Source organism: Leptonotus elevatus, chromosome 11 (genome assembly GCF_054856555.1).
Source record: "Leptonotus elevatus isolate MCC_2025b chromosome 11, RoL_Lele_1.0, whole genome shotgun sequence".
NCBI lineage: Eukaryota > Metazoa > Chordata > Actinopteri > Syngnathiformes > Syngnathidae > Leptonotus > Leptonotus elevatus.
Window position 1 is genome coordinate 24,508,043 of NC_141249.1, and position 16,196 is coordinate 24,524,238.

A 16,196-nucleotide genomic window follows, 5' to 3' on the forward strand; every position below is an offset into this window, starting at 1 on the left:
TTGAGAATTCTGTCTTTCAAGGTGGGATTTTAAACTCGGGTTCGAAAGTATGATTAGGGTTTCAGACTAAGGTGTCAAATGAGAGTCGGGTTTCAAATTAGGGTTGTAAAGTTGGGTTTCAAACGGCTTCACAATTCAAACGACACTTCAAATGATTCTAACCCTTGAAATTTGGGTTTAGAGGCGGAGTTTTAAAGTTTCAAACGGTATTAGGGTTCCATGAGACGGGTTTCACATTTGGGTTAGCTAAACTGGAGTTTTTAAATAGTTGGGTTTGAAATTGGAGTTTGGGTTCAAATTAGGGTTAGCATTTCAAGTGGTGTTAAATTAGAAGTCGGGATTGACAGTTTGAAATGAGGTGAACGCAGGAAGTGCTTTTGCTGAGTCACGTTTTATTTGCAGATGTGGTTTTGTCTCAGCACGGACACGGCGTTGCGGGTTCCATGTCCAGGGGCAGTCCTTTGCTGATCAGGAAGGCTTCTTGCTTGGGTTCGCGCCCCAGGAACATCCTCAACATGTCCGACGCGTCCACAGAGCCGCCGGGACCCAGGATGCACTTGCGGTAATCCAGGCCCACCTGCGCGCAAACACGGGACACCTTCACACAACGCACGCACGCACGCACGCCACAACAAACCCAATCCGGCACATTCGCAAACGCGGCTGCTAAACTTCAACGCGCGGCAAAGAAACGTGCGCCGGCCGCCGGCTGACCTTTGGGTTCATGATGCCTTCCAGTTTGAAGCGGGCGTAGAACATGTCCATGGAGAACACCTCGCTCCACAGGTAGCCGTAGTACTGCGCGTCGTAACCGTCCGACAGGTGGCCGAAGGTTGCCGGCATGTTGGTGCCTGAGGACGGGACGCGCAGGTCAGGTCAAAGGTCAATAATGAATTGCAAATCATTTTCACCTTGAGCACAAATTCATGTTCAAAGTGCTAAATGATTTATTATTCCAAAATATTGAAGAACTGCTGGGGTCAGCGAGGTCACGCCTCGCGTCAACTTTCCTTTCAAGGTCGTTCATTATATCGAGAGGAGATTGATGAGATGACGTCACGACTTGACGCCATCTTTCAGCATCTTCGACTGCAAGCGACTCGTTGAGATCTTATTCAGTAAAAGGAGTCGTTTTCCGTCGCTAAGCGTTAGCATGTGAATGGCGTTTTGCAATGTTTGCTAGCGTTTTCCGTCGCTAAGCGTTAGCATGTGAATGGCGTTTTGCAATGTTTGCTAGCGTTTTCCGTCGCTAAGCGTTAGCATGTGAATGGCGTTTTGCAACGTTTGCTAGCGTTTTCCGTCGCTAAGCGTTAGCATGTGAATGGCGTTTTGCAACGTTTGCTAGCGCTAAGCGAACGGGGCCGTTTTGCTTCGTCTATTTTGGAGGAACACGAAGAAGAAGAAGAGTCGTTTGTGTTGGAAGCTCACCGGGAGAAGCGGGAATTCCGAGCACTTCCCGGCAGAGTCGCGCGTACTCCTCGGCCGGGTCCAGGCCGCTGCGGGTGTGCAGCGCCTGATCCACCTTGGCCAGAACGATCTGCCTCAAGTTGAAGAGTCCTGCGAAGGCACGCGGTCAAGCGTGTGCGTGCCTTTGCGGGCGGCGGCGGCGGCGGGGGCGGGACTGACCGGTGTTGGCGAGGCGAGACTTGATGAGTTTGTCCAGGAGGTGCTCGGGGATGGGCTGCCGCGTCTGGTAGTGCGCCGACATCCTGCGCAGGGGTTCCTTCTCCCACACCCAATTCTCCAACATCTGCGACGGCGCCTCCACAAAGTCGCGCTCCACGTGCGTGCCGCTGAACATGGCGTAGTCCGCCTGCACGCACGCACCAACCCTGCCTCGTTACCTTGCGGCCAACCCTTTTCGCACTGCAGTTGGTGCCCGGTAAACCCGTTCGTGGGCGGGGACTCCGCAAATGGCTGATTGGCGTGATTGGGGATTTTGGGGAGGCGACTTTTTGATGAAAGCATCCACGTTATCACTTTTTTGGAGAATGAGGTTAAAAAATAAATATGATATAATAGATATAAGCTTGCGTTACGTCTCAGTCAAGCTGATCAAATCAATCAACCAACGAAAGTTGTTAACTTTGTTTCAAAGCAAAAATTGAATTGCGGATGGGCCAAAAATATTCAAAAAGGTCATTTTCGCTTCATCGCATCAAAATAGAAATTTGACCCATTTCCAATCTTTTGAATATTTGCCTGACGACAGAGAAAAAGATTGATCAATAATCCTTTTTTGTAACTCTTTTGCTCATCTTGTCTTGTGGGAAAAAAACAAAAAAGGCAAACAAAAAGCCAATTTCTCTTCCTTTTTTTTTGTCCATCCAATGAGTGGGTTTTGCGGTCAAGCGGCGGCGGCGGCGGCGGCGGCGGCGGCGGCGGCGGCGGCGTAGCTGACCTGCGCGCACAGCTGATGCATGACGTGTCCGAACTCGTGGAAGTACGTCTCCACCTCGTCGTGCTGCAGCAGCGCCGGCGCGGCGGCCGTGGCCTTGCTGAAGTTGGCCACCATGGCGGCCACCGACATCTGCCGGCGCCCGTCGGCCAGGAGGCAGCCGGGCTGGAGGCCGAAACACGCCGCGTGGCCGTACTTGCCCTCCCTGTGGGGGGACACAACACGTTGGCTCATACGACGACGACAGATCGATCGCTCGCTCGGACCGCCTCAATCGGCCGCAACCAATCGTTGCTACTGACAACCTTTGACCTTCAGTCTTCCTGAAGTTGATGTTTTCTCACAATAGTTATAAGAAAAGCGATCGAGGGTGCAAACGGGCAAATGACTTTAACGAGGTCAGACGAATGTGCAACAAGGAAATCACAATGGACTCTTTTGCCAGCAGGTTCTGGTCTTGCGTCACGTGACCGCGAGACGGCGACAAAGAGGTCAAGCACAACATTGACAAGAAAAGCGTCATCAATCGGCGCGTCTTCAAAAAACGTTTGGATTTGGACTTTGCGGCGCCGGTATCCTCGTTAGCGGCTCGTCGCTTTCTCCGCCACAGACGCAAGCACGCTCACCTGGGGTACAGGTCCAGGTAGAACTGGCCCACCACCCGGCCCTGGTCGGGGTCCTTGACCGAGTACACCTTGACGTCGGGATGCCACACGGGGGCGCCGTCCAGCAGCTCGAAGGTGAGACCCAGGAGCTCCTGGTAGATGTCCAGCAGACCGCGGGTCACCACATCCATGGGGAAGTACTCCTTCAGGAGGTTCTGGTCCACCGCGTACTGACTCTCCTCCACCTGACGCCGGCAAACGAACATTTCAGACGCCGGCAAACGAAACATTTCAGACGCCGGCAAACGAACATTTCAGACGCCGGCAAACGAACATTTCAAACGCCGGCAAACGAACATTTCAAACGCCGGCAAACGAACATTTCAGATGCCGGCAAACGAACATTTCAAACGCTAATCAATGGGGAACAAAAGCAGCCGACGCTTTTCATTGACCGCAACTGGAATATCGCCACGTGATCATCATCCAATCAAGTCAGATTGCGTATGCAAATGCGGATCAATAATTGCGATTGATGAGCGAGATCGGCAGACGCCTGTCAGGTGACGACATCGCGTTTAACATCTTGAAGACGGTCCGACCGCGTCCCCCCAAGCGAGCGCCAAAGCTGTCACCTGCGTCATGAAGTATCGCGTGTCCCAGGCGTGAAGTTGCGGGTCAAAGGGCAGCCCTCGCTTGCGGCACTCGTCCTCCTTCAGCTTGAGGAGGACCGAGCGCTCCTCGTCCCCGAGAGGTTTCAGCTTGCGCCACAGCTCCTCTGGCAAACGCGGGCGGGACACGTGAGCCACGACAGGAAGGACGAGACGTGACGAGACGAGACGAGACGAGACGAGACGTGACGTCCGTCCGTCCGTCCGTCCGCACTCACCCAGGAAGGCGGCCACCTGCTTGGCAGACTTGGCCATGTTCATCTCCAGCACGAAATCGGCGTGCGTGCCGAAGCCCAGCAGGGAACTTTTCCGAGCTCGGAGCTCCACCATCTCCTTCAAGATGGCCGAGTTCTCCTGCGAGCACACGGCGGCGGCGGCGTCAAGCCAGCGCAACGGCGAGCACGGCCGGCAAAAGCGGCAAAAGCGGCAGACGTCACCTCCTTGCAGCGAGAGTTGAACGCCGCCTCCAGCTTCCGCCGCGTCTCCGACACCAAACACTTCTTCATGGTGGGGAAGTAGTGCGGGTACTTCAAGGTCACCTTCAGGTTCTCGCCGTCCGCGTCCAGCGAGCTCAGGAAGTCTTCCGGAAGGCCGCCTGCAAAACGTTGGGAAAAAGGCAAAGCGGGTTGAAGAAAAACTCAAGCGTGAACGAGGAGAAGAAGAAAGGAGGCGGAGTCACGTGGCGGCGGTTGGCGGTCACCGAGTTGCTCTCTGCTGAAGGCAAGACTCGTCGTGTCCTCGTTCAGGTTCTTGTTGAAGTCGATGCACAAGTTGCTGAGCTTCTTCTTGATGCTTTTGATCTCCTGCACGCCAGACAAACACGCGTGACGAGAGAGCGAGCGCGGGAGCGAGCGCGGGAGCGAGCGTCGGCGACCTCTTGCGTGCGTTTGGCCAGGTGAAGTCCGTTCCTCTGACCCAACTTGAGCAGACGTTCCATGTAGCGCCGCGACTCGGCCGGCAGGCTGCCGCACTCCGCCTTCTTCTGCGCGCATGCACAAAATGGCGTCACGCGTGCGCGCGTCTGGCCATTCCTGAAGAGGTGAAAGGTCACCTACCTGCAGCGCCACAATCCTCAGGTAGACGTCCTCCCTCATGCTCATCTCCACGTCAAACTCCGACAAACGTTTGTCGGCTTGCGTGCTGGCCGCTCGCACGTTCTTGTGCGGCGAAACGTGCTGAGGGAAGTCCAGCGCGTTTCGCTCCACTGGACGGAAGGACGGACCGACGTTAGCCTGAACGTTAGCCTTGGCAATGCTAAGTCAAGAGCCGAGCCCCGCCCCTCCCCAGTTGATGCGAAAAGCTAAAAAGAAAACAGCGGCTCAATTCATCGCATGGCGTCATGTGACGAGCGCGCTTGTATTGCGCCGTTTGTTGCTCTTTCCCAAAAGCGCTGACGTCGGCCATCTTTACAGGGCAAAACGCCGACTCTGCGTTTCCGCGCGCCTCAACAATGGCCGACAAACAAAACGAGCGTTGGACACGTTGACGCGGCGCTCGGAAGCTTCCGGATGCGCCGCCGAGCGCAAAAGCAACCCGAGACCCCCACAGCTGCCTGCAACTAACTAGCTTGCTTCATTGAGCTTGGCTAATGCTAGCTGTCATCACAAAGGAGCTTTTTTTCTTTTCGGGCGCGACGTCGAAAGCACAATTGGCTGCTTGCAAATGTCAAATTCCGTTCTTTCTCCTTCTCGGCGTGCCGTTACATCGGGGTTGTTGTTGGGGAGAGAGACAATGTTTGCATTGTACTTCAGAAAAATACAAAGTTGAAGGTACTCATTAGCCTCAAGGACAACATGCGCAGCCCACGGGCCAGAGTAAATCAAAGGAAAAGAGAAAAAAAAAAAATCATGATTCTTCAACTCATTGCAAGCCTTCATTTGGATTCAATTTGGATCATGTCAAGAAAGCGTTGCTGACAGACGAGTTGCGTACGACGGTTTGCACCCGAGACGGACGGACGGACGCACACGCACGCACGCACCCACCCGTGTAGTCCACCTCCACGTCGGCAAGCGCCTTGATGGTGTTTTGGAAGGTGACGGCGTCCAAGTCCAGAGCGCCCACGTCGTCGTAAACCTTCTTGGTGTTGGCCATCAGCCTGTCGGCCATCTTGTGGATCTGCTCGGCGCTCAGGTCCCATCGCAGGCGGTTTTCCGGGCACACGCCGCCCAACGCCGCCTCACCTGAAAGGCGTCACAGAATTTTCATCACTTCACTTGGGATCTTCTGTTCTTTGCTGCGTGTGTGCATACTTGGTGGTGAAAAAAAAACAAAAACTGAGCGCCACTGCCACCTACTGGAGTGGATGTGCCATTACATTTCAATATAGTACACCCAAAACAAATCATATTCCCTTGGATCACCAAAAAAAAACAAAAAAAAAACAAGCAACATTATTTCTATTTTATTTTATTTTTAACAAGTCTTCACCGTCTTTGATCACATCATAAACAAGCGACTCGGAAACGTCTCGTGGGCATTATTGTGCAATTTAACAAACAAGCCAAAGACGTTGGAAAATCAGCTTTGATATTGCGAAAGCCGACCTTGAAACAAAGATTGGAAACATTGAGCTACCGGATCGGACGACAGACGACAGACGACAGACGACAGACGACAGACGACAGACGACAGACAGCTCGCTTGCTTGCTCGCTCGCTCGCTCGCTCGCGCGATGAAAGGCTGCTAGCATGATCGAGCAGCTAGCCCGCCCGCCGGCTAGCCAAGCGCGCTCGTGTTCGTTGTCGTTAATGTTGGCAGCGGGCGGCCGGCGCCGCTCAAAGACGACGAGCGCAAACGACACGAGTGCAGGTATGTTGCTCACCTGTCGGGCTCATGTTGCCGTTTTGCCACTTTTTGCTCGCTCGCCAGTCGCGCGTGCTGCTTTTGTGCCACCAACAAGCTGCCGCCAAGCGCCGGGAAAAGGACGCCAACAACATCCGCTCCCGAATTTCACAATCGAACGACACGTCGCGGCTTCACGACGAAGAAACGTGCACTTGTGTCGTCATTTAACTCCACCATGAGTCGGCCCCTTATTATTTCCAAGACCAATTGACGTTTTCAAAAAGGTTTATCATCGCTCACGTAACATTTGCACTCAAATTATAAATCATAAATGCTCTTATTTTTGACACTGCCGGAAAATGTACAATTCATTGTCAAGTGTAACTTGTACATGTTCTGGTGTTATTAAATTCTCTACCAAAGTTTATTTCATGAATTAAATCGTCATTATCATTTTCTACTTTATTGTTAATAGTACATTGAATTATTAGTTTGATATACATAAAATAACTTTAATTCATTTGGTTAATCTAATTATATATATATATATATACACACACACACACACATTTATATTTTATGTAGTGTATAAGTGAAATTGTTTCACTAATTGATTTATTTTCTTTAATGAATGCCGCAGTGGTTTACTTAAAAAAAAGAATGTAAAGTTGTTTGACTAATATTGAGTTGTATTCTATTTTTGATAGGTTGGGGCCTATGCGGGTTCTAATGACAATTGTTGCGTTTTCATACAAATATGCTCTCATTTGGTGTCCAATGTTTTGGAGAAGCATTTCCAAAAGCCTGAAGCCAGCTGGGATAGGCTCCAGCAACCCCGCGACCCTTGTGAGGACAAGCGGTACAGAAAATGGATGGATGGATGGATGGATTTCCAAAAGCCTTTTGCTGCAGTAAAAGTAGGTGACACGGCGACGGCGACGGCGCCTGCTGGGCTCGTCGGGTTGCTGGTGCGAGTGCAGCGTCAGGCGAGCCGAGGCGGGGACGTCCTCCCTCGCTCGAGCCTCGGGACGAGCAAAAGTTGGAGAAAACCTGAATTCAGTTTGACATCTTTTGTTGCTTGGGTCTGATTTATATTTGTTTTCACGGGAGAACACGTGAAAACGACAAACATCATTAAAGTAGCATTGAAGGCAAACATTTTATTATTACAGGTATTGGTTTAAAAAACAAACAAGTAAACAAGAAGGTTATGAATGTCAAACAAAAATACAACAAACTAACTACAAAAGAGATGGAAAAAAAACTGAATCGAAATAATATTCCTTTGCGCAATACTACGAATAATGACTTCATTTAAAAATACAATTAAAAATGTTCGCAATAATACCAACGAATAAAATAAGCAACATTACCATCGAGCTTTACACGTTGAACGATATTTCATATTTCTTCAATCAATTCAAGCAAGTGGGCAGAGGTTGCTTTGATTTTGATTAGATTTTTCAAGTAGAAAGAAATTCCAAAATAATTACAATAACCCAAAGTGGCCATGAAAAAATCTTCTTCCATGACTACAAAAAAAGAAGTGCATTTGAATTGACTTCAGCGACATTTTCAAGTTTGGTTGACTTGCGAGGAGAAAGAAGAGTAGCTCCTCCTCCCTTGGACCAGGCCCCGCCTCCTCCCGCCGCTCAGGTAACATGCTGAATAGTACAACCATTGACATTACAATTTCAAATGCTAACAGGCTAACAGCTGGGATGCTAACATACAGCAAGAAAAGAATGTCTTGCGATTGCGAAATTTCGAATGGTTTGCTTTAGTATCATGAAAGGGGCGTGGCAAGGTGAGGGGCGTGGCTAGGGCAAGGGTCGGGGAGGCTAAGGGGCAGGAAATGGCGCCTCGTGCTAGCATGCTAACTGCTAGCTTACCTGCTTGTCAACCCAGGAAAGGCTGCAGGGGTTTTGATGACATTATTAAAAGAGACAAGAATAGTTCCTTGTGCTTCTTGAAGGGTTCGACTTTGGACAGTACGTACCTCTCGCTCTTTGCTCGAAGGAGACGCATTTTCTCTTCCCGCAGAACCTTCTCCAGGCGCACTTGGCAGACTTTTAGCTTCGGGCGACGCCAACGCTTTGTTCTTGACCAGGGTGGACAAAACTGAAGAGAACACAGCAGGACGCGGGGCCAATGAGGACCCATCTGGATTCCGGACTGGCCTAAACTGCTCTCGATGGGTCGCCATTGATTTGGAGTACAAAGGACTTGCCCAGACGGGCCTGACTGGACAAACGTGTGAGCATCATTTGTTGGAGAAAGGGACGGGAACATGCCAGTCCATGCGGGTCCAGTGATGCAAACGTGGCGCTGGTCTGGTCTGCGCTGGTCTGGGCTGGTCTGGTCTGGTCTGGTCTGGGCTGGTCTGGGACGACTCTACTTACGAACTCTAACCATAGCATAAACATTTCTTTGCTTCTGGGTGGCAGAAAACTGCTGAACGGCCGAAAGCGATCGTCACCGTGACTGCAGATCGTCAAGATTGACCGGACCGGAAAATGTTTTTCAAACCTGCGGGTGAGGAGGACACGTGGACTGGACGTCGTCGAAGACGGCCCGCATGCTCCACGCTTGCCTTGGCTGACTTCTACGGACCGATATCGTCTAACTTTGACTGCTCCGTACCGACCCAGTCTGTTCTGGTGTTGTGCTGCTCTGGTCTGGTAGGTTTAATCTGACCGGGACCGGGCTCGAGACCCGAATGGACCGACATGTTTATGTACGCGTTGACCTGCGCCGTACCTTCCCTCGTGAGGTTCTCCGCGGCGCTCATGGCCTTCCCGCTGAGGTCGCTGACCATGTTGTCCACGGTGGCTTCGTGACGGAGGAACACGGGTCGGACCACTCGGCTGTAGAGGATCTGGGACCCGTTCCAGGCCACGGGGGCCATGCACCACAACAGGAACAAACACTGCGGACGGGGAAGGACGAGACCTCCAGTCGAGAGCAGGAGAAAAGGGCGGCCATGAGGTTACCTTAAAGGCGTAGTAGAACGGGAACCAGTAGAGGAAAAGGTCCGAGAAGAACTCTCCCAGACTGAAGACTCCGTAGACCACCCAGTAGGTCAGCCATTTTGTGTCGTCTTCTTTGCTGGGACTCTCGATGGCTTTGACTCTGAACACACAAGCGTCATCTCCGTCAGTAGATTTCAAACTGCCGCCACCGTACTTGAACCCGAGACTGGATTCCAAGGCTGTGGAAGAAATCCCGAACGATGGCCTCGTTCCAGTCTACAGCGAGGACCCCCCGAGGGACTCACGAGTAGTAAGCCGGGTAGACAAAACCGATCAGGTTGCAGAGCAGGGACGCGCCGTAACCGTAGACCAGGTAGAATCCCGTGACTGAGACGACACCTGAAGAGGGTCAGAAGACAAAAGACGGTTTCGCGATGACCGACATTTGCTACGTTGCTTTTCACGTGTCTTGCGTTTGGACTGTCAGCGAGCCGGACTCCATTAGCGACGTTAGCTTAGCACGATTAGCTAAATCGTCTGAGCATCCCCAGGCCGAGCATGCGTGCACCTTGGAGGAAAACGGGGTCATGTGGTCCACAGATTAGCATAATCCTCTTGGGACCGCTCAACGGGGTCACGCACACGCGTGCACACACACGCGCGCACACACACACAGCGTACCAGCGGCGAGGATCTTCTTCTTGACCCCCGTCTTCTCCTCCACCTTCCCCAGGAAGTCTGTGACGACGTTCTTTTCGTTGAGGAACTTCTCGGCTCGTTCTTTGGCTGCCGACAGGAAGCTGAGCAGGCCCATGACGCGGATGTCGCCGATGTCGCCGATGTCGCCGATGTCGCCGGTGTCGCAAATGTCGCGGGTGTCGCGGGTGTCGCGGATGTCCTCGGATGTCTCGGGTGTCCTCGGATGTCGCGGATGTCGCCGATGTCGCCGATGTCGCGGGTGTCCTCGGATGTCGCGGATGTCTCGGATTTGTCTCGGATGTCCTCGTGAGGTTGGCGGAGGAAGACGAGCTGAGGATGAAGAGGAACAGATTAAACCCGCGACACCTGCTGCACGCGGGGTTGGGGGATGGGATCAAAGCGGGTCACTCATTGGGCCGCACGAAAGATGATGTCACATGATGCCAAAGTGAGGCATAAAGATTTCGTGCCTCTGACGGCTCAAGTTCAGCAAAACAATTGTATGTGCTTCAAACAACTTAGCTTTATGCTAACACTTCATCTCCAACGCCAATAACAGGCTAACAAATAGCATCAGGCTTCCCGTGGCTTCATGTTCCTCGGGCTGCCTGTCCTCTACTGCCCCCAGGTGGCCGAGGCAGGCAAAGCAAAAGGAGCAGCACAATGACACTTTTCAATTTTCCAAAGATGGTGACTTTTTGTGGTTTTTGTGTTGAAAAGCGGTTTTAGACGATGTGAAGTGGAACAAGTTGATTTTGTCCTCCAGACTTGAAGCGAGCCTGATTTGGATCTTTCCAAATTCAAAGTTGCTTGCTGCGATTTGGGAGGAGCAGGAATGCGGCGCAGGTCGCCACACGCACGAGACGCCACGCGCACGAGACGCCACGCGCACGTAGGCCCCGACCTGTTCGCGGGACCCGCCCAGACCTCAACCGTCTCTGCCGTCTGCAGTCCAGCTGACATGCGAGGATACCGCGGCGTCAAGTACTTCTTGTTTATCTTCTGCTACGTCTTCTGGGTCAGTTACCACGCACGCGCGCGCGCGCGCACCTTTTCCGGTCGCTGCACTTGACCTCATTCTCACGTACTGGCCTGGGGTCTGGTTCTGGACCCGATGGGAACTCCCGTCTCGGCAACGTCTCCTCCTGTTAGACTTCAAACTTCTTTTTGACTTTTTCTGCGAGGTCTCTGAGACCTGCCGGAGTGACGTCAGGTCCGATTTCATTTCTAACTTCATCACTTCATCAAGGACGTCACAAGCCTGCAGATGGCTTTTATTAATGCTTATTTCTTTACGAACAACAACCTGATCATAAAATCCACAAATGTGTGAAAAGCTGCTCTTTTACGGCGCCTCAAACCTATGAAGCCTCGCTGCTGCCGCCTAGCGGTCGATTGTGGAATTGCACCCCATATGGATGAGCATTATGCCAAATTGGAGTTCTAAACTCTAAAAACCAGAGAAAAAGTGTGACTACGCACGCACGGAACCGGCAGCGGAAGAAGGTTTACGCCGCATGTCACGTTGAGACAAAAACACACACAAGCGACCTGACGTGTGCAAATGTGGACCAAGAAGATGACGCTAGTGGGTTAGCATGACCTTTGCCCTTTGGGTGCCCGAAGCTGAAAAGGCAGATGGTGAACATTGCAGGTGGAAGTGCGTTGACGGGTACGACCACGCGCAAACTCGATGATGTCACAAAATGGTCGGCAGACTACAGTAGCTGGCGACCTGATGGCGACGTGATGGCGACGTACGTCTCCTTGGGGACGCGCCGGGTCGCCAGAAGGTCACGGAAAATTCTAACTTGTTAAGAAAGTGACATCAACGTCAATTTGTTTCAGATGCTTGAATGACCCTAAAAAGCGGCAAACTTGAAACGAGCTGATGATGATGATGATGATGATGATGATGATGATGATGATGATGATGGAGGTCATGTGGTTCTGCTGCTGTGCAGGTGCTGAGCGCCGTCCTGATTGCGGTGGGAATCTACGCCAAGGTCGCCAAGGAGAAAGGTCAGACATCTTCTGCACTTGAGCGTGGATGCACTCGCACCTTCAGCGAGACAGGACGTGAGCGAGCGACCTTTCGCGTCCTTGTTCACCTGCGTCAAGTTGACGGGACGAGTCAGCCAATCCGTGACTAAATTGAAGAAAAGTTTTCCCGGAAGTGATTGGAACGTCGCAGGTCGTTAATGTGACCCGCTTGTTGAGGAGAAGGTGCGAAGACGGCAGAACGCCGCAGAACGCTGTAGCGGCCCATCGTGTTGACGTGGCGGCCATGTTGGGAGGGGCAACGTTCCCATCAAAAGCAATGCATGTGTACGTTGAAAAGAAGTCCCGACTTTTTGGTCGAGAGCAAAATGACGCGACGTTTGAAAATAAATCGTTGGAACGCGTGAACGGTTTTGCCGTGTCGCGCGGCAAGCGAACCGCGTTGGCGACTTTGCCCCTCCTAGCTTAATGGCAGGGTAAGCTCAAAAGGGGCGTGTCCTATGTTCCCATATGAAATTCAACGCTGGCGTGCCGACAGATGTCGTGGACACGTTGACGTTGGACCCGGCGCTGCTCCTGATGGCGATTGGCTCGCTGACCTTCTTCATCACCTTCTTGGGATGTTTGGGCGCGCTGCGTAACGCCCCCTGCCTGCTCAAGACGGTATGACGTCAGCTCATCATCACGTGACAAATTCACGCTCCGACGCCACGACAGCGCGGCGTGATGACGTCATCCCGTTTCTCTCGTTCGTAGTTTGCGTCCATTCTGGCTCTGCTGCTCCTCCTGCAGCTGACGGCAGGAATTGCAACGTATCTCTTCGCAGACGTGGTAGGATGACACGATTGCATCACGTGGCCACATAGGGGTCATGCAGGGGTCATGCTGGGGTCACCGAGGAAAAGCATTGGTGCCATATCTTTTGACGCAATTGGGGGCCTCAAGACAAATGTCTTTATATTAAGGCTAGAATCGTGTCCAGTCTCATCGCGGTGGGAAAAGCAAAAAAAAAGTTCTGGCGCCTCGAGTGGGATTTGTGCGAATTTTGTTTTTCGGAGGTGATGGAGCGGACGGAGCGTCTGATGATGAAAACCGTCGTTGGCTATCGGGAGGACCGCGACTTGGAGAACGCCATCGACTTTGTGCAGAAGAAGGTACGAGCGTCCGGAATGCAGCGCAGCGCGCACGCGCGTGTGACCTTTTGACCCAAATGTGTGTGCGTGCGCGCAGCTTGAGTGCTGCGGCGTGGAGGGCTACGACGATTGGTCGAGGAACGCCTACTTCCGGTGCTCCGACGACAATCCCAGCTTGGAGGCCTGCGGCGTTCCCTTCTCCTGCTGCGTTGCCCCCGGCAACCAGGTCGCCCCCCCTCCCCCCCTCCCCCCCAGAAGCATCCAGATTTGAATCGAGTGGAATTGCGATTTATTGAGATGGACAAATAACAAGTCGCGTTGTCTCCGTCTTCGTGTTGCACGTGCGGGTCCAAAAGCAAACTCGGCAAACGGAAGAAGAGGCGAGAAAAAACGTCCTCTTCTTGGGAAGGAAGCCCGAGCGGCGCGGGAAAGCATGTCCGATCAATCCATCGATTGATCGATCAATCAATCAATCGTTATTTTTGGAAGAGATTTTCGTTGCAATTTCGGGTTTCCCCATTTTGGCCCTTGGCTCAGCCAGGGAGTCATACGGACATCGCGAGAGAGCTCGACTTGTTGCCAGCTGAATTGAGCCGGAAATAATCGATGGCAGCGGCGCGAGAAACAAAAACAACCTCCGGGTCGTCCATCAGCATCACTCGCTCACATATCTGAACCCTTCTGGATGGGAGGTGCTGAGAAGAGCCGGTTCTCAGGCCCGGTCCAAAGTCCTAATGCGCTGCCGGTCCTCGTCAGACGGTGCTGAACACCATGTGCGGGTTCGGGACGCAGCGGCAGGAGCGCCGGCGGGCCCAGCGGGACGTCTTCCCGGACGGATGTTTGGCCAAGATCGCGCAGTGGCTCAAGCAAAACGCCAAGATGGCGGGAGGGTTCGCCGGCGGGCTGCTGCTTCTCCAGGTAAGCCTTCGTCGTCCTCATCAATATCATCATCATCGTCAGCGCTGAAATGAAAACACGGCCTGTACTATTACTTTCATTTATTTAATAAATGAAAAAATATGATACACAAAGATTGAATGTAAAGAAATAATAAATAAAACACGATCATCATAACACAATTAATGTTATTGCATTTAAAATGTGTTGATCATAATTACAAACTTGACCGCCAAAGGCAAACGAAAACATTCTTGTTCCCGATAGATCGATTTTCAGACGGGTTCAAACGAGTCGCATTTTGTGACGCAACTTCCGCTTTGTGCGCAAAAGTTGACACGTGCAGCTATCGTCATCTTCATCTTCATCTTCATCATCCGTGTGTGTGCGCGCGCAGACCTGCGTGATGTCGCTGGCTTGGGCTCAGGTGTGTTGGATCGACAAAGTGCGCCGGCACAAGGCGGCGCTAGCGAGCAGGAGCGCGCAGAAGAAAGACGACGTGTGGTTTCCCGCCTTCGCCGACTTCGCCGACCAATGAGAGCAGTTCTTCACACCTGGTGAGCAAAAACACGCGCACTGAAGTTCGCCTGTGCCGGGTCAACGCTTCGTTTTGGGCGCCCCCGACAGGCCGCACGCTGTACTGCACGTCATGCTCGACGTGACGTGCAGCTGCAAACCGGAAGAAAAGGTCCCAAGAAATAAAAACAAAAAAAACTCCAAATCCAGACGAGCTCGTCTCAAATCGTGCTTTGGCGCCACTTGAGTGCCAAGAGACGATGTTGAGGTGAGTTGAGGAGCTCCACTTTGGCAAAAGTCGTCTTTTGATGCCATCTTGGTGGCAAGGAGCTCATTGAGGTGCTTCACTTACACAAGAGTTGCGGAACCGCACTTCGATGCAGGTTGGCGTGGGTTCGATTCCCCGCCTGAGAGAGCAAGTTTGTCTGCGTGCGTGTTTGTGCGAGTGGAGAAAAAAACAAAAAAAAAAAACAAGTCGCGAATTAAGGCAAAAACAGCGCTTAACGCATTCACTCGCAGCCATTTTGACGGAAGCAACCCCCTTTGCTCCCGGCTGTTTGACTGGATTTGGACGTATTTTGCAAGGCCCGCACAATATTGTGTTCTACGGCTAACAAAACGTGGAACCTTCCGAAAGAAAGACGAGAATCTCTTCTTTCATCAGGAAAAAAAAGTTTAAAAAAATCAGTTTCCTTTCTGCAGCAATTAGCATTAGCATAGAGCCAAGTTGCTCATTATTCACAAACACGGGTTCAAACGGCTGGTTTGCAACATAAGCCCTGGTTGATCTCGTATACTCTGCTGCCACCTGCTGGCACTGTTTTAAGCGACCTCTTCAGGTCAGAGGCCGCTTCAAAGCCTTGTGAATGCGCGAGCATCATAAAAACCAGATCAATGTTTTCGGGACCTTGGCAACGTTTCAAATCGAAGGCTTTGAAACGTTTTGGGCAGAAAATGAATTAAAGGATTGAGCGTAAAACATCAGTTTGACTTTTGACCTTTTGATAGGTGGCGACCTCCGACGACATCCGTCCGTCGCTCCAGGAAGACAAAATGACAGACGAGCGGACGCTGTGCCCTCCAGGCTCCGCCCCTTTTCCAGTCACGACTCAGACCAAATTCTTCTCGCCATGTTTGACCTTTAACCTCATTTTGCAAGGAAATGACGAGTGAAGTGCTGGAATTCTTTAGAAAACGTGCAAGTGACAAATCCGTCTTTTGATTGCTCGCTGAGATCTTTTTTTGTTTTTCCAAGTCCATACTGTGCCCCCTTTAACGAGCAGCACTTCAGCCTTGTTTTTTCCCTCCATTTTGTTTTTTTCCCATCTGATTCTTAGCGACCTGCCAAGCTTCCTGCTTTCTTTCTTTGCGGTCATGTTTCTTGATGATCATAAATTTTCCTTGCATTCAAAGTGTGACGTTTGTCCTGTCGTGCAAAGAAAAGACTCGCTCGCTCGTTCGCCCGCTCGTTCGCTCGCTCGTTCGCCCGCTCGTTCAAATTGGAACCACAACGGCAG

At 51.8% G+C, this 16,196-nt stretch overlaps 3 protein-coding genes across 8 annotated transcripts; 1 reads left to right on the forward strand and 2 right to left on the reverse strand.

Moving 5' to 3' along the window:
- Positions 1 to 372: 372 nt before the first annotated feature.
- On the reverse strand, positions 373 to 6,657 carry thop1 (thimet oligopeptidase 1). 2 transcript variants are annotated; one of them, XM_086088680.1, is made up of 14 exons: positions 6,499 to 6,657; positions 5,660 to 5,857; positions 4,730 to 4,878; positions 4,549 to 4,653; positions 4,375 to 4,477; positions 4,112 to 4,269; positions 3,893 to 4,028; positions 3,639 to 3,781; positions 3,025 to 3,248; positions 2,402 to 2,603; positions 1,627 to 1,813; positions 1,429 to 1,557; positions 715 to 851; positions 373 to 577 (listed from the first exon to the last, which is right to left on the reverse strand). In XM_086088680.1, the coding sequence occupies exons 1-14, from the start codon at positions 6,611 to 6,613 to the stop codon at positions 416 to 418; spliced, it is 2,148 nt and encodes a 715-aa protein (XP_085944806.1). In that variant the 5' UTR covers positions 6,614 to 6,657; the 3' UTR covers positions 373 to 415. The 2 variants fall into 2 exon arrangements, with proteins under 2 accessions (XP_085944806.1, XP_085944805.1); XM_086088679.1 differs by having other exon boundaries at positions 4,549 to 4,656.
- Positions 6,658 to 7,601: 944 nt separating this feature from the next.
- On the reverse strand, positions 7,602 to 10,499 carry reep6 (receptor accessory protein 6). Of its 5 annotated transcripts, none has more exons than XM_086088684.1 (7): positions 10,115 to 10,499; positions 9,739 to 9,832; positions 9,455 to 9,593; positions 9,222 to 9,390; positions 8,461 to 8,705; positions 8,354 to 8,375; positions 7,602 to 8,125 (listed from the first exon to the last, which is right to left on the reverse strand). In XM_086088684.1, exons 1-6 carry the CDS (start codon positions 10,245 to 10,247, stop codon positions 8,361 to 8,363), a joined length of 795 nt encoding a protein of 264 aa, XP_085944810.1. In that variant the 5' UTR covers positions 10,248 to 10,499; the 3' UTR covers positions 7,602 to 8,125; positions 8,354 to 8,360. The 5 variants fall into 5 exon arrangements, with proteins under 5 accessions (XP_085944810.1, XP_085944813.1, XP_085944809.1 ...); XM_086088687.1 differs by having other exon boundaries at positions 8,461 to 8,701; positions 10,115 to 10,486; XM_086088683.1 differs by having other exon boundaries at positions 7,602 to 8,375.
- LOC147166666 (tetraspanin-33) lies at positions 9,419 to 16,094 on the forward strand. The gene is made up of 9 exons (XM_086088681.1): positions 9,419 to 11,150; positions 12,097 to 12,154; positions 12,672 to 12,796; positions 12,890 to 12,964; positions 13,192 to 13,287; positions 13,364 to 13,492; positions 14,023 to 14,184; positions 14,561 to 14,720; positions 15,688 to 16,094. Exons 1-8 carry the CDS (start codon positions 10,968 to 10,970, stop codon positions 14,699 to 14,701), a joined length of 969 nt encoding a protein of 322 aa, XP_085944807.1. The 5' UTR covers positions 9,419 to 10,967; the 3' UTR covers positions 14,702 to 14,720; positions 15,688 to 16,094.
- The last annotated feature ends 102 nt before the right edge of the window (positions 16,095 to 16,196 follow it).

Coding starts and splice junctions, on each gene's coding strand:
- thop1 (XM_086088679.1), bottom strand. CDS start 6,613: ATGTTGTTGGCGTCCTTTTCCCGGCGCTTGGCGGCAGCTTGTTGGTGG. Junction 4,879..5,659: donor CGTGGAGGTGGACTACACGG/GTGGGTGCGTGC, acceptor CCTTCCGTCCAG/TGGAGCGAAACGCGCTGGAC. Junction 1,558..1,626: donor GTCTCGCCTCGCCAACACCG/GTCAGTCCCGCC, acceptor GTGCCTTCGCAG/GACTCTTCAACTTGAGGCAG.
- reep6 (XM_086088687.1), bottom strand. CDS start 10,247: ATGGGCCTGCTCAGCTTCCTGTCGGCAGCCAAAGAACGAGCCGAGAAG. Junction 9,594..9,738: donor GTCTACCCGGCTTACTACTC/GTGAGTCCCTCG, acceptor TTGTGTGTTCAG/AGTCAAAGCCATCGAGAGTC. Junction 9,391..9,454: donor CGTTCTACTACGCCTTTAAG/GTAACCTCATGG, acceptor CCCCGTCCGCAG/TGTTTGTTCCTGTTGTGGTG.
- LOC147166666 (XM_086088681.1), top strand. CDS start 10,968: ATGCGGCGCAGGTCGCCACACGCACGAGACGCCACGCGCACGAGACGC. Junction 12,797..12,889: donor CCCCCTGCCTGCTCAAGACG/GTATGACGTCAG, acceptor TCTCGTTCGTAG/TTTGCGTCCATTCTGGCTCT. Junction 12,965..13,191: donor CGTATCTCTTCGCAGACGTG/GTAGGATGACAC, acceptor TGTTTTTCGGAG/GTGATGGAGCGGACGGAGCG.